At 44.6% G+C, this 27199-nt stretch overlaps 1 protein-coding gene across 1 annotated transcript; it reads right to left on the bottom strand.

The window, feature by feature from the left end:
* Positions 1-18247: 18247 nt before the first annotated feature.
* Positions 18248-23112, bottom strand: LOC121376529 (hillarin-like). Its single transcript, XM_041504434.1, has 3 exons — positions 21934-23112; positions 19626-19791; positions 18248-18408 (listed from the first exon to the last, which is right to left on the bottom strand). The coding sequence occupies exons 1-3, from the start codon at positions 23110-23112 to the stop codon at positions 18248-18250; spliced, it is 1506 nt and encodes a 501-aa protein (XP_041360368.1).
* Positions 23113-27199: the final 4087 nt, after the last annotated feature.

Genomic DNA, 27199 nt, shown 5'->3' on the forward strand with positions numbered 1-27199 from the left:
TCCTGTAGGGATGGCAGACCACTGGCTGCTATATCTGTCTCCTGTAGGGATGGCAGACCACTGGCTGCTATATCTGTCTCCTGTAGGGATGGCAGACCACTGGCTGCTATATCTGTCTCCTGTAGGGATGGCAGACCACTGGCTGCTATATCTGTCTCCTGTAGGGATGGCAGACCACTGGCTGCTATATCTGTCTCCTGTAGGGATGGCAGACCACTGGCTGCTATATCTGTCTCCTGTAGGGATGGCAGACCACTGGCTGCTATATCTGTCTCCTGTAGGGATGGCAGACCACTGGCTGCTATATCTGTCTCCTGTAGGGATGGCAGACCACTGGCTGCTATATCTGTCTCCTGTAGGGATGGCAGACCACTGGCTGCTATATCTGTCTCCTGTAGGGATGGCAGACCACTGGCTGCTATATCTGTCTCCTGTAGGGATGGCAGACCACTGGCTGCTATATCTGTCTCCTGTAGGGATGGCAGACCACCTGCTATATCTGTCTCCTGTAGGGATGGCAGACCACTGGCTGCTATATCTGTCTCCTGTAGGGATGGCAGACCACTGGCTGCTATATCTGTCTCCTGTAGGGATGGCAGACCACTGGCTGCTATATCTGTCTCCTGTAGGGATGGCAGACCACTGGCTGCTATATCTGTCTCCTGTAGGGATGGCAGACCACTGGCTGCTATATCTGTCTCCTGTAGGGATGGCAGACCACTGGCTGCTATATCTGTCTCCTGTAGACCACTGGCTGCTATATCTAATGGCAGACCACTGGCTGCTATATCTGTCTCCTGTAGGGATGGCAGACCACTGGCTGCTATATCTGTCTCCTGTAGGGATGGCAGACCACTGGCTGCTATATCTGTCTCCTGTAGGGATGGCAGACCACTGGCTGCTATATCTGTCTCCTGTAGGGATGGCAGACCACTGGCTGCTATATCTGTCTCCTGTAGGGATGGCAGACCACTGGCTGCTATATCTGTCTCCTGTAGGGATGGCAGACCACTGGCTGCTATATCTGTCTCCTGTAGGGATGGCAGACCACTGGCTGCTATATCTGTCTCCTGTAGGGATGGCAGACCACTGGCTGCTATATCTGTCTCCTGTAGGGATGGCAGACCACTGGCTGCTATATCTGTCTCCTGTAGGGATGGCAGACCACTGGCTGCTATATCTGTCTCCTGTAGGGATGGCAGACCACTGGCTGCTATATCTGTCTCCTGTAGGGATGGCAGACCACTGGCTGCTATATCTGTCTCCTGTAGGGATGGCAGACCACTGGCTGCTATATCTGTCTCCTGTAGGGATGGCAGACCACTGGCTGCTATATCTGTCTCCTGTAGGGATGGCAGACCACTGGCTGCTATATCTGTCTCCTGTAGGGATGGCAGACCACTGGCTGCTATATCTGTCTCCTGTAGGGATGGCAGACCACTGGCTGCTATATCTGTCTCCTGTAGGGATGGCAGACCACTGGCTGCTATATCTGTCTCCTGTAGGGATGGCAGACCACTGGCTGCTATATCTGTCTCCTGTAGGGATGGCAGACCACTGGCTGCTATATCTGTCTCCTGTAGGGATGGCAGACCACTGGCTGCTATATCTGTCTCCTGTAGGGATGGCAGACCACTGGCTGCTATATCTGTCTCCTGTAGGGATGGCAGACCACTGGCTGCTATATCTGTCTCCTGTAGGGATGGCAGACCACTGGCTGCTATATCTGTCTCCTGTAGGGATGGCAGACCACTGGCTGCTATATCTGTCTCCTGTAGGGATGGCAGACCACTGGCTGCTATATCTGTCTCCTGTAGGGATGGCAGACCACTGGCTGCTATATCTGTCTCCTGTAGGGATGGCAGACCACTGGCTGCTATATCTGTCTCCTGTAGGGATGGCAGACCACTGGCTGCTATATCTGTCTCCTGTAGGGATGGCAGACCACTGGCTGCTATATCTGTCTCCTGTAGGGATGGCAGACCACTGGCTGCTATATCTGTCTCCTGTAGGGATGGCAGACCACTGGCTGCTATATCTGTCTCCTGTAGGGATGGCAGACCACTGGCTGCTATATCTGTCTCCTGTAGGGATGGCAGACCACTGGCTGCTATATCTGTCTCCTGTAGGGATGGCAGACCACTGGCTGCTATATCTGTCTCCTGTAGGGATGGCAGACCACTGGCTGCTATATCTGTCTCCTGTAGGGATGGCAGACCACTGGCTGCTATATCTGTCTCCTGTAGGGATGGCAGACCACTGGCTGCTATATCTGTCTCCTGTAGGGATGGCAGACCACTGGCTGCTATATCTGTCTCCTGTAGGGATGGCAGACCACTGGCTGCTATATCTGTCTCCTGTAGGGATGGCAGACCACTGGCTGCTATATCTGTCTCCTGTAGGGATGGCAGACCACTGGCTGCTATATCTGTCTCCTGTAGGGATGGCAGACCACTGGCTGCTATATCTGTCTCCTGTAGGGATGGCAGACCACTGGCTGCTATATCTGTCTCCTGTAGGGATGGCAGACCACTGGCTGCTATATCTGTCTCCTGTAGGGATGGCAGACCACTGGCTGCTATATCTGTCTCCTGTAGGGATGGCAGACCACTGGCTGCTATATCTGTCTCCTGTAGGGATGGCAGACCACTGGCTGCTATATCTGTCTCCTGTAGGGATGGCAGACCACTGGCTGCTATATCTGTCTCCTGTAGGGATGGCAGACCACTGGCTGCTATATCTGTCTCCTGTAGGGATGGCAGACCACTGGCTGCTATATCTGTCTCTCCTGTAGGGATGGCAGACCACTGGCTGCTATATCTGTCTCCTGTAGGGATGGCAGACCACTGGCTGCTATATCTGTCTCCTGTAGGGATGGCAGACCACTGGCTGCTATATCTGTCTCCTGTAGGGATGGCAGACCACTGGCTGCTATATCTGTCTCCTGTAGGGATGGCAGACCACTGGCTGCTATATCTGTCTCCTGTAGGGATGGCAGACCACTGGCTGCTATATCTGTCTCCTGTAGGGATGGCAGACCACTGGCTGCTATATCTGTCTCCTGTAGGGATGGCAGACCACTGGCTGCTATATCTGTCTCCTGTAGGGATGGCAGACCACTGGCTGCTATATCTGTCTCCTGTAGGGATGGCAGACCACTGGCTGCTATATCTGTCTCCTGTAGGGATGGCAGACCACTGGCTGCTATATCTGTCTCCTGTAGGGATGGCAGACCACTGGCTGCTATATCTGTCTCCTGTAGGGATGGCAGACCACTGGCTGCTATATCTGTCTCCTGTAGGGATGGCAGACCACTGGCTGCTATATCTGTCTCCTGTAGGGATGGCAGACCACTGGCTGCTATATCTGTCTCCTGTAGGGATGGCAGACCACTGGCTGCTATATCTGTCTCCTGTAGGGATGGCAGACCACTGGCTGCTATATCTGTCTCCTGTAGGGATGGCAGACCACTGGCTGCTATATCTGTCTCCTGTAGGGATGGCAGACCACTGGCTGCTATATCTGTCTCCTGTAGGGATGGCAGACCACTGGCTGCTATATCTGTCTCCTGTAGGGATGGCAGACCACTGGCTGCTATATCTGTCTCCTGTAGGGATGGCAGACCACTGGCTGCTATATCTGTCTCCTGTAGGGATGGCAGACCACTGGCTGCTATATCTGTCTCCTGTAGGGATGGCAGACCACTGGCTGCTATATCTGTCTCCTGTAGGGATGGCAGACCACTGGCTGCTATATCTGTCTCCTGTAGGGATGGCAGACCACTGGCTGCTATATCTGTCTCCTGTAGGGATGGCAGACCACTGGCTGCTATATCTGTCTCCTGTAGGGATGGCAGACCACTGGCTGCTATATCTGTCTCCTGTAGGGATGGCAGACCACTGGCTGCTATATCTGTCTCCTGTAGGGATGGCAGACCACTGGCTGCTATATCTGTCTCCTGTAGGGATGGCAGACCACTGGCTGCTATATCTGTCTCCTGTAGGGATGGCAGACCACTGGCTGCTATATCTGTCTCCTGTAGGGATGGCAGACCACTGGCTGCTATATCTGTCTCCTGTAGGGATGGCAGACCACTGGCTGCTATATCTGTCTCCTGTAGGGATGGCAGACCACTGGCTGCTATATCTGTCTCCTGTAGGGATGGCAGACCACTGGCTGCTATATCTGTCTCCTGTAGGGATGGCAGACCACTGGCTGCTATATCTGTCTCCTGTAGGGATGGCAGACCACTGGCTGCTATATCTGTCTCCTGTAGGGATGGCAGACCACTGGCTGCTATATCTGTCTCCTGTAGGGATGGCAGACCACTGGCTGCTATATCTGTCTCCTGTAGGGATGGCAGACCACTGGCTGCTATATCTGTCTCCTGTAGGGATGGCAGACCACTGGCTGCTATATCTGTCTCCTGTAGGGATGGCAGACCACTGGCTGCTATATCTGTCTCCTGTAGGGATGGCAGACCACTGGCTGCTATATCTGTCTCCTGTAGGGATGGCAGACCACTGGCTGCTATATCTGTCTCCTGTAGGGATGGCAGACCACTGGCTGCTATATCTGTCTCCTGTAGGGATGGCAGACCACTGGCTGCTATATCTGTCTCCTGTAGGGATGGCAGACCACTGGCTGCTATATCTGTCTCCTGTAGGGATGGCAGACCACTGGCTGCTATATCTGTCTCCTGTAGGGATGGCAGACCACTGGCTGCTATATCTGTCTCCTGTAGGGATGGCAGACCACTGGCTGCTATATCTGTCTCCTGTAGGGATGGCAGACCACTGGCTGCTATATCTGTCTCCTGTAGGGATGGCAGACCACTGGCTGCTATATCTGTCTCCTCTCTGTAGGGATGGCAGACCACTGGCTGCTATATCTGTCTCCTGTAGGGATGGCAGACCACTGGCTGCTATATCTGTCTCCTGTAGGGATGGCAGACCACTGGCTGCTATATCTGTCTCCTGTAGGGATGGCAGACCACTGGCTGCTATATCTGTCTCCTGTAGGGATGGCAGACCACTGGCTGCTATATCTGTCTCCTGTAGGGATGGCAGACCACTGGCTGCTATATCTGTCTCCTGTAGGGATGGCAGACCACTGGCTGCTATATCTGTCTCCTGTAGGGATGGCAGACCACTGGCTGCTATATCTGTCTCCTGTAGGGATGGCAGACCACTGGCTGCTATATCTGTCTCCTGTAGGGATGGCAGACCACTGGCTGCTATATCTGTCTCCTGTAGGGATGGCAGACCACTGGCTGCTATATCTGTCTCCTGTAGGGATGGCAGACCACTGGCTGCTATATCTGTCTCCTGTAGGGATGGCAGACCACTGGCTGCTATATCTGTCTCCTGTAGGGATGGCAGACCACTGGCTGCTATATCTGTCTCCTGTAGGGATGGCAGACCACTGGCTGCTATATCTGTCTCCTGTAGGGATGGCAGACCACTGGCTGCTATATCTGTCTCCTGTAGGGATGGCAGACCACTGGCTGCTATATCTGTCTCCTGTAGGGATGGCAGACCACTGGCTGCTATATCTGTCTCCTGTAGGGATGGCAGACCACTGGCTGCTATATCTGTCTCCTGTAGGGATGGCAGACCACTGGCTGCTATATCTGTCTCCTGTAGGGATGGCAGACCACTGGCTGCTATATCTGTCTCCTGTAGGGATGGCAGACCACTGGCTGCTATATCTGTCTCCTGTAGGGATGGCAGACCACTGGCTGCTATATCTGTCTCCTGTAGGGATGGCAGACCACTGGCTGCTATATCTGTCTCCTGTAGGGATGGCAGACCACTGGCTGCTATATCTGTCTCCTGTAGGGATGGCAGACCACTGGCTGCTATATCTGTCTCCTGTAGGGATGGCAGACCACTGGCTGCTATATCTGTCTCCTGTAGGGATGGCAGACCACTGGCTGCTATATCTGTCTCCTGTAGGGATGGCAGACCACTGGCTGCTATATCTGTCTCCTGTAGGGATGGCAGACCACTGGCTGCTATATCTGTCTCCTGTAGGGATGGCAGACCACTGGCTGCTATATCTGTCTCCTGTAGGGATGGCAGACCACTGGCTGCTATATCTGTCTCCTGTAGGGATGGCAGACCACTGGCTGCTATATCTGTCTCCTGTAGGGATGGCAGACCACTGGCTGCTATATCTGTCTCCTGTAGGGATGGCAGACCACTGGCTGCTATATCTGTCTCCTGTAGGGATGGCAGACCACTGGCTGCTATATCTGTCTCCTGTAGGGATGGCAGACCACTGGCTGCTATATCTGTCTCCTGTAGGGATGGCAGACCACTGGCTGCTATATCTGTCTCCTGTAGGGATGGCAGACCACTGGCTGCTATATCTGTCTCCTGTAGGGATGGCAGACCACTGGCTGCTATATCTGTCTCCTGTAGGGATGGCAGACCACTGGCTGCTATATCTGTCTCCTGTAGGGATGGCAGACCACTGGCTGCTATATCTGTCTCCTGTAGGGATGGCAGACCACTGGCTGCTATATCTGTCTCCTGTAGGGATGGCAGACCACTGGCTGCTATATCTGTCTCCTGTAGGGATGGCAGACCACTGGCTGCTATATCTGTCTCCTGTAGGGATGGCAGACCACTGGCTGCTATATCTGTCTCCTGTAGGGATGGCAGACCACTGGCTGCTATATCTGTCTCCTGTAGGGATGGCAGACCACTGGCTGCTATATCTGTCTCCTGTAGGGATGGCAGACCACTGGCTGCTATATCTGTCTCCTGTAGGGATGGCAGACCACTGGCTGCTATATCTGTCTCCTGTAGGGATGGCAGACCACTGGCTGCTATATCTGTCTCCTGTAGGGATGGCAGACCACTGGCTGCTATATCTGTCTCCTGTAGGGATGGCAGACCACTGGCTGCTATATCTGTCTCCTGTAGGGATGGCAGACCACTGGCTGCTATATCTGTCTCCTGTAGGGATGGCAGACCACTGGCTGCTATATCTGTCTCCTGTAGGGATGGCAGACCACTGGCTGCTATATCTGTCTCCTGTAGGGATGGCAGACCACTGGCTGCTATATCTGTCTCCTGTAGGGATGGCAGACCACTGGCTGCTATATCTGTCTCCTGTAGGGATGGCAGACCACTGGCTGCTATATGGCAGACCACTGGCTGCTATATCTGTCTCCTGTAGGGATGGCAGACCACTGGCTGCTATATCTGTAGGGATGGCAGACCACTGGCTGCTATATCTGTCTCCTGTAGGGATGGCAGACCACTGGCTGCTATATCTGTCTCCTGTAGGGATGGCAGACCACTGGCTGCTATATCTGTCTCCTGTAGGGATGGCAGACCACTGGCTGCTATATCTGTCTCCTGTAGGGATGGCAGACCACTGGCTGCTATATCTGTCTCCTGTAGGGATGGCAGACCACTGGCTGCTATATCTGTCTCCTGTAGGGATGGCAGACCACTGGCTGCTATATCTGTCTCCTGTAGGGATGGCAGACCACTGGCTGCTATATCTGTCTCCTGTAGGGATGGCAGACCACTGGCTGCTATATCTGTCTCCTGTAGGGATGGCAGACCACTGGCTGCTATATCTGTCTCCTGTAGGGATGGCAGACCACTGGCTGCTATATCTGTCTCCTGTAGGGATGGCAGACCACTGGCTGCTATATCTGTCTCCTGTAGGGATGGCAGACCACTGGCTGCTATATCTGTCTCCTGTAGGGATGGCAGACCACTGGCTGCTATATCTGTCTCCTGTAGGGATGGCAGACCACTGGCTGCTATATCTGTCTCTGTAGGGATGGCAGACCACTGGCTGTATCTGTCTCCTGTAGGGATGGCAGACCACTGGCTGCTATATCTGTCTCCTGTAGGGATGGCAGACCACTGGCTGCTATATCTGTCTCCTGTAGGGATGGCAGACCACTGGCTGCTATATCTGTCTCCTGTAGGGATGGCAGACCACTGGCTGCTATATCTGTCTCCTGTAGGGATGGCAGACCACTGGCTGCTATATCTGTCTCCTGTAGGGATGGCAGACCACTGGCTGCTATATCTGTCTCCTGTAGGGATGGCAGACCACTGGCTGCTATATCTGTCTCCTGTAGGGATGGCAGACCACTGGCTGCTATATCTGTCTCCTGTAGGGATGGCAGACCACTGGCTGCTATATCTGTCTCCTGTAGGGATGGCAGACCACTGGCTGCTATATCTGTCTCCTGTAGCGATGGCAGACCACTGGCTGCTATATCTGTCTCCTGTAGCGATGGCAGACCACTGGCTGCTATATCTGTCTCCTGTAGGGATGGCAGACCACTGGCTGCTATATCTGTCTCCTGTAGGGATGGCAGACCACTGGCTGCTATATCTGTCTCCTGTAGGGATGGCAGACCACTGGCTGCTATATCTGTCTCCTGTAGGGATGGCAGACCACTGGCTGCTATATCTGTCTCCTGTAGGGATGGCAGACCACTGGCTGCTATATCTGTCTCCTGTAGCGATGGCAGACCACTGGCTGCTATATCTGTCTCCTGTAGGGATGGCAGACCACTGGCTGCTATATCTGTCTCCTGTAGGGATGGCAGACCACTGGCTGCTATATCTGTCTCCTGTAGGGATGGCAGACCACTGGCTGCTATATCTGTCTCCTGTAGCGATGGCAGACCACTGGCTGCTATATCTGTCTCCTGTAGGGATGGCAGACCACTGGCTGCTATATCTGTCTCCTGTAGCGATGGCAGACCACTGGCTGCTATGTCTATCTCATGTAGGGATGGCAGACCACTGGCTGCTATGACCAGAACATCTGTATTTCTGGCTTTGATCATGAAAACTCGGCTACCTTCTTCTGCTGCATTCTTGACATGCAAAAATATCCGCGTGCCTGCTTCCTAATGAACACACGGGTCCCCACAACCGGGCTGATTGTTTGGTTGCCAAGAGCCCGATCACCATTGGTTACGACATATTTATTACGTTGGGTGTGTGGATCTCTTCAATCGTATCTGCTAGGAACAGCTCTGTCTTATTGTCACTGTGTAGCAGGAACCGTCGCCAGTTTACTGGCAATGTGTCTTTGTCACACTGCGTTCTACCCTCACCTAGTTTTATCTGCGAAGCAACGCGGTTAACCGTGGACCGGCCTCGGTGGCGTCGTGGTTAGGCCATCGGTCTACAGGCTGGTAGGTACAGGGTTCGGATCCCAGTCGAGGTATGGGATTTTTTATCCAGATACCGACTCCAAACCTTGAGTGAGTGCTCCGCAAGGCTCAGTGGGTAGGTGTAAACCACTTGCACCGACCAGTGATCCATAACTGGTTCAACAAAGGCCATGGTTTGTGCTATCCTGCCTGTGGGAAGCGCAAATAAAAGATCCTTTGCTGCTAATCGGAAAGAGTAGCCCATGTAGTGGCGACAGCGGGTTTCCTCTCAAAATCTGTGTGGACCTCAACCATATGTCTGACGCCATATGCGTCGTTAAATAAAACATTTCTTTCTTTCAGTTAATCGTGGTGTGGACGTTACTGTGCACTAGCAACTACTTGGAGCCATAGGTCAGACTTGGGTAAGAAGTTATGACCAGTGACAGGAGTCCATCAAGAGAATGTGTCTGACTTCTGATAGCATCCACCCATGCGGCATGTAAAATGTATTAATAAGCAGCCTTATGTTTAGGAAAATGTGTAAAAGTGATAGAAGGTAGCCAGCCATGTTCAAAAATATATGGTTTGATGGTAGGATAATCAAAATGGATTACTCTGACAAATTGCATTGTGAAAACACTATTATCTGTGTTGGCAATGGCGACCATATTGAAAAATCTTGAATTTTTAAGTGGCTAACGGTAGTCCGAAATAACTTTTCAATTTTGTTGCTTGTGTCAACAAGTTAACGATTCTTCTGAAATTTGCACTTATCTACCCCACTAAATGGATCTTTTATACGCATTTTCCCATAGACAGGACAGCGCATACCACGACCTTTAATATGCCAGTCGTGAAGCACAGGTTGTGACGGAAAAACGCCCAATAAATCCGTCGAGGTGGTTCGATCCTACGTCCCAGATACCTCAGGCTGTACCGATTGAGCTAAGCCTCTCTACCCCCACCCCACCCCCCGATACAGAGATAGCTTATTTTATGTGTATCCAAGTAGATCGTTAAAGAATAAAGACATCCTGTTTTGTGTTTGAAATTAATATAGAGATTATTGAAGCGTGACTCAAAATTCATAAACTAAAGATCGAGAGAAAACAAAAGAAACTTACACATATAAAAATAAAGGGGGTAGGGGTATTTGTTATTTACTATACTAGATTTACTATAACTAAACTTAACGTATTTCTCTTGCTACTTACCAGCAACTAAATGATAGATATTAGAAGCAATAGGCCTACGCCTGAACATGCGCTAAGAACATTAATTGTTATATTTGAACTTGGCTTGCAACCTGTAATTGTTATTCTCTATTTACCGGAACGTCCCTGTTCTAAACTTACAGGAGGAACCTGACAGGTATGGTCTGTTTTCACAATGATTGATTTTCAAAAGCCTGGCTCACTAAACACACATAATACAGACCAACAGTCACGATTACCACAGTTATAGTTACCCCGTACCAATCATAGGCGTACGGGCTCCCATTTCTGTGTGTGTGTGTGTGGGGGGGGGGGGGGGGGGGGGGCGGTTGCAGGCTGGCTTTTGCCTGAATTAAAGGAAAATGCCAGAATCTGCATAACAACATTTATTCATATTAGCATTACTTCCAAAGGTATATAGGGTTGCAAACAGACCACTACACATTTCCACATGGATTTTGAGGTAGAATGATGGAAATATTTAGTAAAAGGGTCTCAGGTTAGCAAATTTAGTCCGAATTTCAGTTTTTTTTCTCCAGCACTAGAGAGGCAGTTGCGCCACATCCACCCCCCCCCCCACCACACACACACACCCCACACACCAACACCCCTTGCTCCCTGTCTCGTACGCTTATGTTACCATGGATAAATACCGTTGTATTTAATTTGCACTTTTTTGTATTTCTCTTCATAATGATATCAATGCAGTCAGTGCAACATTCCAATATATAATTCGTATTTGTGTGCTTATATCCTACAAATGTGGAGGCACGTTATATTATGTCGAGCTCTAATCACCACAATCTTTACTGCAACATTTTTATGTATAAACCGGTGAATAGGGCATTTTCCCATTACAAACAAACATATGAACTATTTATAACAACGATAACAACAAAGGTGTAATACACATATCTGCATCCATATGCCACACACTGACATAAATACACATGGCATGTGTAGTATTTTGGAACGACAGATATATATATATGCTATATATATATATATATATATATATATATATATATATATATATATATATATATAAGGTGCTATCAGAAAACTGAGTAACTGAGGGGACCCTGCCCCCCATACATCTGTATACGAGCCGCTTCATTCTGGTGTACGTCACATCCATGACACGAGCGCTTCAGTCTGGTGTACGTCACATCATTTCGATTCCATCCAGAACTGGTATTGAAATTTCTTCGTGATACCGAATTTTATTATAATTTTTAATATTACCTCTCTGTGATATTTGTATTTTTTGCACACTTATTTACACGGTGTTTTTGTTTAACTCTTGAATGTTTATACTGATGTTGATTATCACATTATTTGTGCATTTACCATTGTTTGACACCCAATAGCCGATGTATGTTTGGTGCTGCGGTGTCGTTAAACATCTATTATGTTCTATTCTATTCTATTCTATTCTATTGCTTTATCTCACGTGTTTTCCATGTCTGACATGTATAATGTTCAGCCTCAGTCTCAGTTTCCTGGAAGACAGCAGTCCATCATATTGTGTACCCAGAACTAAAGCCAGGTGAAATGCATCAAACGAGTAACTTGCATATCAACCATACGAGTCGGATGTATCGCACGTTCATTGCAACAATTTACACGAGTAATCTCGTATGAACTTTACTCGCTCAATTAAAATCAAACAAATTCATCTATTGTTATTACGACTTTGATTGTCTTAGATAATATATAGGAAGTCAACAACTAGTCTGTATCCTGTTCCGTTGCGTTCTAGTTCAGTGACCGAGTCAAATAAGAATACGTTATTAAATTCACCATGACAAATTATACACACCAAAAAAGGTTTTAAAGGAACATTCCTGAGTTTGCTGCATTGTAAGATGTTTCCGACTAATAAAATATTTCTACGATTAAACTTACATATTAAATATATTTTCTTGTTTAGAGTATCAGTGTCTGTACATTCAATGTGTTTCTGGTCGTCTTAATATCTGTAAGTACCCCAAACTGGATTTTGTCTTCAAATAATTTCGTACGTACGAAACAAACTATATTTTACGCAATAAGATGATATTTACCCTAGTACAAATATTAGAACGATCAGAAACACGTTTAGTATACAGCCACTAATATTTTATGCAAAAAAATATATTTGATATGTAATTACAATCATTAAAAAGTATCTGTTAGTCGATAACATGTTAAAAACTGCAGCAAACTCAGGAATGTCCCTTTAAAATGTTTTATAATTTATTTGCAAAAGACAAACGTATTACTTATATGGCTAGGTGTATCTCGAACATCATATTGGATATGAAAATGTTTTACACAAAACACAAAATGATTTGGAAGTATTCAAATGCACGTGCGACATAACTTCCATTTATATTACACTTTGTATATACATACTGTACATTACTATTAAAAACAATATAATATATTAAAACAGCTTTTGAAGCATTTAGATATATATATTTGTACAGCGTATTGCTATAAATCACATTACTTAACACTTTATTGTATAGTTAATACTATTCCAAAAGTAATATCACTGCAGCATATGAACATCGAAGGCCCCCCCCCCCCCCCCCCCCCCCCCCCCGTTTGGTAGAGTATTAAATACTGTAAAGCCTGCTTCTTTGTGATATGTGTCAGGACACACTATACAGTTATTTATTATTTTATCAGTTGACCTTGAAACATGTGCGGGATGTTAATAACATTAGCATGAGAATTTTGTGTAAAACTGGGACAGTCCAGAACATTTTCTGTTATCTAGGAAACTAGTACTATCCATCGCCTTTCAATAGATGTAAGAGCGAATCGTTGTAGTACTTATATCTATACTGATTGAAAAGTTGCATCTAGCTGTTATAGTCATATATATTACGACTGTCGTGTATTCACCACTCACCTGACATCCAGCACTACTGTTGATTGTCAGCTATAGTGACATATGTTATTACTGTCGTGTATTCACCTCTCATTTGATATCCTGCACTACTGTTGGTAGTCAGCTATAGTGACATATGTTACTACTGTCGTGTATTCATCACTCACCTGCCATCCTACACTATTGGTGGTTAACTATTGTGAGATATGTTACTACTGTCGTGTATTCACCTCTCACCTCACATCCAGCACTACTGTTGGTAGTCAGCTATAGTGACACATGTTACTACTGTCGTGTTTTCACCTATCACCTGACATCCTGCACTACTGTTGGCAGTCAGCTATAGTGACAGATGTTATTATTGTCGTGTATTCACCACTCACCTGACATCCTGCACTACTGTTGGTTTTCAGCTATAGTGACATACGTTTTTACTGTCGTGTATTCAACTCTCACCTCACATCCAGCACTACTGTTGGTAGTCAGCTATAGTGACATACGTTACTACTGTCGTGTATTCACCACTCACCTGCCATCCTACACTATTGGTGGTTAACTATAGTGAGATATGTTACTACTGTCGTGTATTCACCTCTCACCTCACATCCAGCACTACTGTTGGTTGTCAGCTATAGTGACATATGTTACTACTGTCGTGTATTCACCACTCACCTGACATCCAGCACTACTGTTGGTTGTCAGCTATAGTGACATATGTTACTACTGTCGTGTATTCACCATTCACCTGACATCCAGCACTACTGTTGGTTGTCAGCTATAGTGACATATGTTACTACTGTCGTGTATTCACCTCTCACCTCACATCCAGCACTACTGTTGGTAGTCAGCTATAGTGACATATGTTACTACCGTCGTGTATTCACCACTCACCTGACATCCTACACTATTGGTGGTTAACTAAAGTGAGATATGTTACTACTGTCGTGTATTCACCTCTCACCTGACATCCTGCACTACTGTTGATAGTCAGCTATAGTGACAGTGATACTACTGTCGTGTATTCACCTCTCACCTGACATCCTACACTATTCGAGGTTAGTTATAGTGACATATGTTACTACTGTCGTGTATTCACCTCACATTTGACATCCTACACTACTGGTGGTCAGCTATAGTGACATGTTACTACTGTCGTGTATTCGCCTCTCACCTGATATCCTGCACTACTGATGATAGTCAGCTATAGTGACATATGTTACTACTGTCGTGTATCCACCTTTCACCTGACATCCTACACTGTTGCAGGTTAGTTATAGTGACATATGTTACTACTGTCGTGTATTCACCACTCACTTGACATCCTACACTACTGGTGGTGGTCCGCTATAGTGGCATATGTTACTACTGTCGTGTATTCACCACTCACTTGACATCCTACACTACTGGTGGTGGTCCGCTATAGTGACACATGTTACTACTGCCGTGTATTCACCCCTCATTTGACATCCTACACTACTGGTGCTGGTCCGCTATAGTGACATATGTTACTACTGTCGTGTATTCACCACTCATTTGACATCCTACACGACTGGTGGTGGTCCGCTATAGTGGCATATGTTACTACTGTCGTGTATTCATCCCTCATTTGACATCCTAGACTACTGGTGGTCCGCTATAGTGGCATATGTTACTACTGTCGTGTATTCATCCCTCATTTGACATCCTACACTACTGGTGGTCCGCTATAGTGACATGTTACTACTGTCGTGTATTCACCACTCATTTGACATCCTACACTACTCGTGGTGGTCCGCTATAGTGGCATATGCTACTACTGTCGTGTATTCACCACTCATTTGACATCCTACACTACTGGTGGTGGTCCGCTATAGTGACGTATGCTACTACTGTCGTGTATTCACCACTCATTTGACATCCTACACTACTGGTGGTGGTCCGATATAGTGGCATATGTTACTACTGTCGTGTATTCACCACTCACTTGACATCCTACACGACTGGTGGTGGTCCGCTATAGTGACATATGTTACTACTGTCGTGTATTCACCACTCACTTGACATCCTACACGACTGGTGGTGGTCCGCTATAGTGACATATGTTACTACTGTCGTGTATTCACCACTCATTTGACATCCTACACTACTGGTGGTGGTCCGCTATAGTGGCATATGTTACTACTGCCGTGTATTCACCACTAATGTGACATCCTACACTACTGGTGGTAGTAAGCTATAGTGACATGTTACTACTGTCGTGTATTCACCTCTCATTTGACATCCTACACTACTGGTGGTCAGCTATAGTGACATGTTACTACTGTCGTGTATTCACCACTCATTTGACATCCTACACTACTGGTGGTCAGCTATAGTGGCATGTTACTACTGTCGTGTATTCACCACTCACTTGACAGCCTACACTACTGGTAGTAAGCTATAGTGACATGTTACTACTGTCGTGTATTCACCACTCACTTGACAGCCTACACTACTGGTAGTAAGCTATAGTGACATGTTACTACTGTCGTGTATACACCCCTCATTTGACAGCCTACACTACTGGTAGTAAGCTATAGTGACATATGTTTACTACTGTCGTGTATTCACCTCTCATTTGACATCCTACACTACTGGTGGTGGTCCGCTATAGTGACATATGCTACTACTGTCGTGTATTCACCACTCATTTGACATCCTACACTACTGGTGGTGGTCCGCTATAGTGACTTATGCTACTACTGTCGTGTATTCACCACTCATTTGACATCCTACACTACTGGTGGTGGTCCGCTATAGTGGCATATGTTACTACTGTCGTGTATTCACCACTCACTTGACATCCTACACGACTGGTGGTGGTCCGCTATAGTGACATATGTTACTACTGTCGTGTATTCACCACTCATTTGACATCCTACACTACTGGTGGTGGTCCGCTATAGTGGCATATGTTACTACTGCCGTGTATTCACCACTAATGTGACACCCTACACTACTGGTGGTAGTAAGCTATAGTGACATGTTACTACTGTCGTGTATTCACCTCTCATTTGACATTCTACACTACTGGTGGTCAGCTATAGTGACATGTTACTACTGTCGTGTATTCACCACTCACTTGACAGCCTACACTACTGGTAGTAAGCTATAGTGACATGTTACTACTGTCGTGTATTCACCACTCACTTGACAGCCTACACTACTGGTGGTGGTCCGCTATAGTGACACATGTTACTACTGTCGTGTATTCACCACTCATTTGACATCCTACACGACTGGTGGTGGTCCGCTATAGTGACGTATGCTACTACTGTCGTGTATTCACCACTCATTTGACATCCTACACTACTGGTGGTGGTCCGCTATAGTGATGTATGTTACTACTGTCGTGTATTCACCACTCACTTGACATCCTACACGACTGGTGGTGGTCCGCTATAGTGACATATGTTACTACTGTCGTGTATTCACCACTCATTTGACATCCTACACTACTGGTGGTGGTACGCTATAGTGGCATATGTTACTACTGCCGTGTATTCACCACTAATGTGACATCCTACACTACTGGTGGTAGTAAGTTATAGTGACATGTTACTACTGTCGTGTATTCACCACTCATTTGACATTCTACACTACTGGTGGTCAGCTATAGTGACATGTTACTACTGTCGTGTATTCACCACTCACTTGACAGCCTACACTACTGGTAGTAAGCTATAGTGACATGTTACTACTGTCGTGTATTCACCACTCACTTGACAGCCTACACTACTGGTAGTAAGCTATAGTGACATGTTACTACTGTCGTGTATTCACCACTCACTTGACAGCCTACACTACTGGTGGTGGTCCGCTATAGTGGCATATGTTACTACTGTCGTGTATTCACCACTCACTTGACATCCTACACGACTGGTGGTGGTCCGCTATAGTGACATATGTTACTACTGTCGTGTATTCACCACTCATTTGACATCCTACACTACTGGTGGTGGTCCGCTATAGTGACGTATGCTACTACTGTCGTGTATTCACCACTCATTTGACATCCTACACTACTGGTGGTGGTCCGCTATAGTGGCATATGTTACTACTGTCGTGTATTCACCACTCACTTGACATCCTACACGACTGGTGGTGGTCCGCTATAGTGACATATGTTACTACTGTCGTGTATTCACCACTCATTTGACATCCTACACTACTGGTGGTGGTCCGCTATAGTGGCATATGTTACTACTGCCGTGTATTCACCACTAATGTGACATCCTACACTACTGGTGGTAGTAAGCTATAGTGACATGTTACTACTGTCGTGTATTCACCTCTCATTTGACATCCTACACTACTGGTGGTCAGCTATAGTGGCATGTTACTACTGTCGTGTATTCACCACTCACTTGACAGCCTACACTACTGGTAGTAAGCTATAGTGACATGTTACTACTGTCGTGTATTCACGACTCACTTGACAGCCTACACTACTGGTAGTAAGCTATAGTGACATGTTACTACTGTCGTGTATACACCCCTCATTTGACAGCCTACACTACTGGTAGTAAGCTATAGTGACATATGTTACTACTGTCGTGTGTTCACCTCTCATTTGACATCCTACACTACTGGTGGTGGTCCGCTATAGTGACATATGCTACTACTGTCGTGTATTCACCACTCATTTGACAGCCTACACTACTGGTAGTAAGCTATAGTGACATATGTTACTACTGTCGTGTGTTCACCTCTCATTTGACATCCTACACTACTGGTGGTCAGCTATAGTGACATATGTTACTGCTTTCGTGTAATCACCACTCACTTGACATCCTACACTACTGGTTGTCCGCTATAGTGACATATGTTACTGCTGTCGTGTATTCACCACTCACTTGACATCCTACACTACTGGTGGTCCGCTATAGTGACATATGTTACTACTGTCGTGTATTCACTACTCAGTTGACATCCTACACTACTGGTGGTGGTCATCGCGGGATGAAATAAATGGACACAGTACTTCTATGACTGGCCATATCGTCCACTCTGTTTGACGTCATACAATGTTTTCTTGGCCTTCTCAATAATTCCACCTAGCTCGTTGACATGTTTCGATCTATTGGCATTCTTGATCGCTTTGTCCAGCTTGTCGATTCGACCTGCGAGAATGGCGTGGTGAAGATCTGGAAAACAAATAAGTGAAGCTACGGAATACTTTTTCCACACTATATGCATTTATGATCGAAATTCTTAACGTCAATCAGATTATATTTAAAATTGTATCTCTGCACACGCGTAATTTCATTAAGCTCTATTCTGTGCTAGTTTGTTTTCTACCTCTTGGGAGCGGCAATGTGAATACTGTGCGCCACATTTTAAAATTCCACCCAGAATTAATTTAAAAGGTTTTAAAACACTTTTTAGTAAGTATAAGGTTTTAGCATATACTTACCTTGATTTATGTATTGTATTATACTTTCTCCCACCGCTCCTTACACTGTGGTTTTGCATAATTATATAACTAATATTTTCATATACTTACCACTTGTGACACTAACTAGTCGACGTGTATTTTTTTTGCTGGGGTGTCGTTAAACATTTATTCATTCGTTCTATAGGTCGTGCAGAAGTGGTGAAAATCATGTTACTGGTCTGCTAGGGGAGTGGCGGTCCTCCTAAGGACAACTACCTGATAGGGGATCAGGTAAGCAATTACAACTTTGTCAAACTGCTTTGCGTAGAGATACGCTTTTGATCAGGAAATACGGCTTTGTCGTTCAGATTACATAAGAATAAATAGTTTTTTTAAAAGGAGATCATATTCTGCTTTACATATGTTCTTTAATAATAATACATTTCATATGTCACATTTAACTGAAAACTTAAAAAGTAAAGAAACAGAAAGCATTGGAATGACATAATCTATGGGAAGCCAGACACTGAACGAACGCGACAAACCATGCCACCAGTAAGTAATGTCCAAAATGATTTTTTTTTTTTTTTTATTATTATTTTTATTTTACAAATAATCCATCTATCCAATAATCAATGTTTGCAATACTATTTTTATTAATATATAATCAATGCTTTCAATCATAATTTTACTTTTAATTAATTTTTCAATAATCATTTTACTTATTTTATCAATAATCAATGTTTGCAATAATCATTTAACCTAAAATCAACGGCTCCAATAATATTTTACCTATAATCAATGTTTGCAATAATCACTCTACCAGCAAAATATATTTTGAGAGTAAATCTAGTTATTTCATCTCTCACCGTCTTTGATCCGGAGAGTAAAGCTAGTTATTTCATCTCCCACCGTCTTTCATCCGGAGAGTAAAGCTAGTTATTTCATCTCTCACCGGAGAGTAAAGCTAGTTATTTCATCTCTTACCGTCTTTGATCCGGAGAGCGTCCAGTCGATCGTTGGCTCTCGTCAGAATACCGGAGTCTTCTAGTCCGAGCTGCTTGAACTTCTCTATTGCTGTTACCAACCGGCCTCGATTTTGGTCCTGTATCGCAAACTCCAGGTTCTCCGTGATTCGCTTTTCTTTTGATTTCTGAGTACATAAATAAATAGGCATATATATATATATATATACTGACAAACAATGAAAACGCAAAAACAACTTTTCATTGCAAATAACGACAAACTATTAATGAATTGGTGGATAATGTACCATGACATTAATGACTGGTATACATTCACATGGAAACATGGCCAGTTATCATCACTCATCGAGTTGCATTCGTAATCGAAAAGTTCAACACACACACACACACACACACACACACACACACACACACACACACACCCCCATATCAAGGTCAGTATCTGGTGTGTCCACCATTGACCCGTGAGCATACGTGAAGACAACGGGGAAAGGATTGGCACAAACATCTCAAATAAGCCACAGGAATGTTCTTCAACTCCTCCGGCAACACCTGTGCAAGCTCAGCGACGTTACGCGGTGGTGGCTGGCGATGATGTACACGTCCTAACTTCTGTTTCAACAATACAATGCCCGTCCACATACTGCAAGAATTACCCAGGCATTCCTGCAACAAGCCGGTATCACCGTTATGAACTGGCCCGCCGTTTCACCGGATTTGAACACATGCGGGATGAGTTCAAATCCGGTGAAACGGCGGGCCAGTTCATAACGGTGATACCGGCTTGTTGCAGGAATGCCTGGGTAATTCTTGCAGTATGTGGACGGGCATTGTATTGTTGAAACAGAAGGGGACCTCCTGGTCTTCGGTGACGGCGCAAAAGTGGCTGGAGAACTGGTCTTAGAATAACGTCAACATAACGCTGGGCTGTAAGGACATTGCGGACAATGATGGGATCACTCCTGAAATCACAGTTGATTGCCCCCCCCCCCCCCCCCCATACCATCAGACAACCGCCGCCAAACCGATCACGTTCCCTCACACATCCGTCAGAGTACCGTTCATGGAGTCTCCTGTACACACGTGCTCTTCCATCGGCAAAGGAGACAGAGAAACGGGACTCATCTGAGAAAACAATGCTCCGGTAAAAGGCTGGTGGATGCTTACCATTCTGGAGAGCAAACTGTAGTCTCGCAGCATGATGTCGCGGTGTCATGATGTTACCGTTGTACGGGCATCTGCATCTGAGTCCAGCCGTTCTAAGTCGACGGATGACCGTCATCGGATGGATATGCCTCCCATGACGTCCTATTGTGTTGCTTGCTGTCATGGTCGCAGTTCTGAACCGGTCACGGAAGTGGTGTCGTCGAATCTGCCGATCTTGGCGTGGGGTCGTAACGGGATGTTGACCAAGTCGAGGTCTGTTGATGACGTTCAATAAGTCGTCCAATAGTTGATGGATGGACTCTGAAGGTCGTAGCAACTTGGCTTTGCGAAGTCCCCACTTGAACCATGCCCAACGCTCGATCCCTTTGTTCTTCTCCGAGTCGTGGCATTCTTAATGTCACGAGGAATATGACACCGTTACGTGACATTTATGTGTCCACATACTGGCATTTCACGTGCATTGCATGCAGCATGTAGTGAACGCATTTCACACCATTTTGTGTGTTTCTGCTATTGTATGTGTAACGAGAACAAAACCAGGATTAAAACCCAGACAAAAGTACCAATCAATGGCTTCCTCTCATAAATTGTTATTTTAAGTCCAATAAATATATTTTTCATTTATCACAACAAAATATTGAAAAATATCTGTTTTGCGTTTTCATTGTGTTAGTATATATATATATATATATAGAGAGAGAGAGAGAGAGAGAGAGAGAGAGAGAGAGAGAGAGAGAGAGAGAGAGAGAGAGAGAGAGAGAGAGAGAGAGAGGAAGAGAGAGATGCGTGTCCTTTAGTACTCCAAATTATCCATGATTCTCTTCTTTCTTTTTATTTCTGAGTACACAAATAGACAGATACTTATCCACTTTCAGTCAGTAATTTCAGTTTGGTTTAACGAAAAAATAATAATAAAGGAAAAATGTTTTCTTCTATATTGAGGTATTTTACGTACTTACTTATTTACATACTTATTTACTTATTTACATACTTACTTACTTACTTACTTACTTACTTACTTACTTACTTACTTACCCATAGTGAGGAATGTCGTCTGCTCTACGAAGCTTACAATTAAATTTTCTCTTTTTTTTAATTCTCGAATAGGGTATACTATATATCCATTTATTAAAAAGACTTACCGCATCATGGTGCTTCTTATTCGTTGACCTAATGAGGTAGTTGAGGACGTTCTCAAACATCCCCGTGGGTAACCTGGTGTCTATAGTGAGAGCGTACTCGTCATTGTCGGGGAGATTCAGCTTGATCGACACGGCTGACTGATTCTGTATCTTATTGACGAACTTCTCAAGTTCTTCGTCAGACTTCTTGAAATGCTTCAGTCGAGCTTCTATGTCCGTGTTCTCTTTCGTGTTAAAGGCGACCTCCAGTTTTTCATCTTTATTAGCTTTAATTATTCCGTCTGTGTGAGACAAATTGCTGATTCCATTTCGTTTTGAGGCTTCACCAGGACCCCAGCCTATATCTGGATTCAGAGGCAAGGGGTTGCAGTGAGGTAGCGGCTCATCACAGACAAGCTTGAAGTCGCAGAGCCACTTCGATTTCATCTTGTCTATAACCGTAAGTCGATAGATTCCTGCAGTGGGGAATCGTATGAGGAACTTGATTTCATTTTCAGAATTCAAGTTACATAAAACGACATGTTGTTCAGAAGATGCTTCTGACGAAAACTGGTTTTCTGAATCTGCCCTGTAGTACAGCATGTACGCCAACTGTCCTTCCCATTTACTGTTCTCAGCAATGATCACCACTTCACTTTCACCACAGTCTGCCTTGATGGTATTAATCTGTCCACATCGAAACATGAACCTAGCTGAGGACGTCAGAAAAGCTGATGTAATTAGTGGAAAGTTAATAAATTTTTCCAGAGAGGCAGGTTCTGGTAACAGCTGCCACGCTGTCTGGTCCTCGTGCGGTCTGCAGAAATATTTGAAGTGATTGGGTTCTGTTAGAAAGTAAAATGAATCTTGATAAGATATCAACTTTCCGAGTGATGGCTGCGCTTGTTGGTCCACCTGTCGCCCGTCTTCCTCCACTTTGATCCATTGTTTAGCTTGGTAGCCCGCGATTGATTGGCATGCCCAGTGCGGATGACACAGATGCCAACCGCCTTCCACATACACAGCATTCCAGAAGGTTTCTCCTTTTAGCTCCTGGTCACCCACACTGTAGTTAGAGCCCTTGGCTATTCCAGAAATTATCACACACGGGATCTCAGCTTCTCTGTAAAGAATGAGAAAACAGTTACCTCTTTCCAAATCGTATGTCAGCAGAAGGCAGTTTGAAGCAGGGATATGCATCTTACCTGTGTCTGAAGGGACACTAACACTAGCCTGGTTAGACAAATCTAAACATACAATGTTGGGTAGTAGACATATATAACATTAACACAACTAACGTATAAGCAGTTATTCGGTTACTAATAAAACCAATCTGTTTTCCAAGTATTGCCTAAAGTAATGCACAATAATTTACACATTCATGCAGTTATCAACGTCGTCTTGTAAGTTTATTAATATTATTGGACCAATGCAAACATGTATAACTAAATATATATACTACTTAACTTTTGCTAAGGATATTCCTGGGGAAAAAACATATTGCAAAAAAAAAGGAATCTTTGATATCCATATGACATATTTTAATATTAAAGATATGTAAAATGAGCAATAGAGAAGGGTATCATGGAAAACAATGCAGAAAGTATAAAAACAAATAATGTAACAATATGAAACAGACATGTCCATTGCCAAAACAAACATACTGCGTATATCCAATGGGTTAATCTGGACATATCAGTATCGTGTATGATGTCCACGAGACAACACGTTGAGACACTTTCTGCGCATACTACCGATCAGGTGGGTAATGCGTTGATGTGGAATACGACCCCATTCTTCCTGGAGCACCTGCTGCAGCTCATCCAGAGTCTGAGGTTGCATTGGTCATTCGGAAATGTCACGCTGAAGCATGTCCCAAACATACTGTATCCGATTGAAGTCTGGGGAACGTGCAGGCCAATCGATACGATCAATTGATTCCATATCCAGGTATTCATTAACGATACGAGCACGATGTGGACGTGCATTATCGCCCATACAAAGAACGCCAGGACCAACTGCACCACCAAATGGACGAACAATCGGGCGGAGGATGTCATCTCTATATCTCCGAGCATTGACAGTTCCATTTTGGATTATGTAGAGGTCAGTACGTCCTATCCTGTTAATGCCTCCCCATACTATTATAGATCCACCTCCATATGTCATGTTTCGCTACAAGATGTGGTGAAAACCTCACACCAGGCCGTCTCCATACTCTAAACCATCTATCAGTGTAATCCAAACAAAAACGCGATTCATCGGTAAAGACCACCAGGGCCCAATCTTGACGAGTTTATCTAACATGAACTCTTGCCCAGTTCAAACGCTTCTCAACATGATGCCGTGTGAGTGGGACTCTAATAGCTGGTTGTCTAGAATACAGACCTGCTTCATGAAGCCGTCCACTGATAGTTTGTGTGGAAGCACAAAGTCCACTTACATGTTGGATGTCGTTTTGCAAACGACTTGAATTCAAAGTGGGTCGAATGGGCGGGACGTAGTTCAGTGGTACAGCGTTTGCCTGATGCGCGGTCAATCTAGGATCGTTTCCCGTCTGTGGGCCCATTGGGCTATTTCTCGTTCCAGCCAGTGCTCCACAACTGGTGTAACAAAGGCCGTGATATGTACTATCCTGTCTATGGGAAAGAACAGCCCATGAAGTAGCGACAGGGGGTTTCCTATCTCCATATTTGTGTGGCCCTTAACCATATGTCAGACGCCATATAACCGTAAATAAATTGTGTTGAGTGCGTCGTTAAATAAAACATTTCCTTCCTTCAAAGTGGGTCGACGACGCGCCTCTACAACAACATGGCGATCATCAAGGGGCGTTGTCACCCTTGATCAACCTCCACCATGACGTCGGTTTACTCTGCCAGTCGTTAGGTACCGATTCCATAACCTGGATATCATGCTTTGGGATACGTTACGTTGAGCTACCACAGGACCTTGAGTTGCTCTATTTTCAAGCATCCCAACACCTTTAAAAAAAGTAAAGTTTGTTTTATTTAACGACGCCACTAGAGCACATTGATTTTGTATCTTATCATCGGCTATTGGACGTCAAACATATGGTCCTTCTGACACTATTTTTAGAGGAAACCCGCTGTCGCCACATAGGCTACTCTTTTTACGACAGGCAGCAAGGGATCTTTTATTTGCGCTTCCCACAGGCAGGATAGCACAAACCATGGCCTTTGTTGAACCAGTTATGGATCACTGGTCGGTGCAAGTGGTTTACACCTACCCATTGAGCCTTGCGGAGCACTCACTCAGGGTTTGGAGTCGGTATCTGGATTAAAAATCCCATGCCTCGACTGGGATCCGAACCCAGTACCTACCAGCCTGTAGACCGATGGCCTGCCACGACGCCACTCCCAACACCTTTATGTCATTGTTGTCTAAACGTTGTTTTTGATTGTTTGGAAGCATAAGTTTGTATGCAATATTGAAATGAGAGAGAGAGAGAGATGCACACATATTTTTAGATATAGATATAGATAGATATATATATATATATATATATATATATATATATATATATATATATATAGATAGATAGATAGATAGATAGATAGATAGATAGATAGATAGATAGATAGATAGATAGATAGATAGATAGATATAGATAGATAGATACATAGATAGATATAAGACCACTTTTTTAAAGGCTGGAATATTTCCTTATTATTTTATAGGCAAAACTAATCCGGTATTAATGCATTTGTCATTTTACACAAGTGTTAAAAAGTCACGCATCTAATGGTTTCTTTATGATTGTTAGCAAATAAGTTGAACAAAGAGTACTCACGTTAGTTTAATCTTTGAAACATGTCTAAATAAAAAAGGATAGCGGTACTGTAGTCAGTCAGGTGACCCACAATCCTGCAGACAGAACGTTTATTACACTCAGGCCGTTATGCAACGGCGTAAGAGGAACATACCTATTCTGATTTTGACAAGATTGTTTACAGGAGGATACAAATAATAGGATTACATTGCTTGGTGCATATATATATATGCAAATACAAAACATTACATTGTACAGATATGTGTATTAGCAATATAGATACGTAATGTTACATTATAAAAATATCTGTATTGACAATATAGATAAATTCCATGATGTAACAGATTAGAGATATATTGTAAAATATAATATTTCAGTTACAACTGTGTAGTTTACAATTTTTTATATTGCAATATATAAATATAAATATTTAGTGCATTTCAGTTTTTATAAACGTGTATAATCAGATGTAAAAAAAAATTTAAACATTCATAAATTAACACTAAAGACGTAAAATAATGTATTACGATTTAAAGGATTTTGAGTGTAATTATATACATGTTTACCTTCAGTTTCATTAACTGGTTAACGTATGGTAATTTTGGTTCCGATTACAGTGACGTGGTAATTTCAATTCTTTATTGAAATTAAGCTTTTACAGCTCATCTGTTTCAGACAGAAAGTATACATGTAACTGCATGCTAATGGCATAACATAAGGTATCACTTTAAAATACAAATACGGAGAATATAAAATGTTAATAAAACTCTGTCTAAAAACTATGTAACTATTGAATCTCGTCTTTTAAACATTTTGTATAGGTATTTTCCTAGATTACATAATCCATGTACATTATTAGTGGATAATAGCTGTATTAATTTAAACACATTTGTAAAGAAACACACTAACTATACAAATTATGTAACTTATTAAGCGAAGCATTACCGCATTTACTTTTAATGCCCATCCCAGAACGTTGATTACTCTTTTTACTCGACACGGGTATATTATTGTTTAGTTAAAGATACCCATTCACAGTCATCCCAACCGCTCCATCAAAGTGACCATTCCCAGTCTGGAGCTCAACGCGGTAAGACGCGTTTGTTTCGCTCCCAGTAGAAGTTGGTAGTTTGGGAAATAATCCCAGGTGTGAACGAAAATGGTGTTTATGTCCCGATGGTGTTGTTGGTGATGAATATCACTTTCTATTTGAATGCTATTTTCCCCGAAAAGTACATACCAAAATATTACTATACAAGACCAAATGCTATTAAATATCATGATCTATTCTGTAGCATGAATATTACTTTATTAAATAATACTTGTAAATTTTTAGAACCCATTATGAGAACATTTATGCCCCCACGTTAATCTTGTATTATTATATTCATTATATTGCACATACTGTAGCTATGTGCTCATATATCACTTGTTATGTGATCTGAGTGTAAATAAAGATGTATTCTGTTCTGTTTGTGCATACTGCACGTGCTT

Source organism: Gigantopelta aegis, chromosome 6 (genome assembly GCF_016097555.1).
Source record: "Gigantopelta aegis isolate Gae_Host chromosome 6, Gae_host_genome, whole genome shotgun sequence".
In the NCBI taxonomy this organism is placed as follows: Eukaryota; Metazoa; Mollusca; class Gastropoda; order Neomphalida; family Peltospiridae; genus Gigantopelta; species Gigantopelta aegis.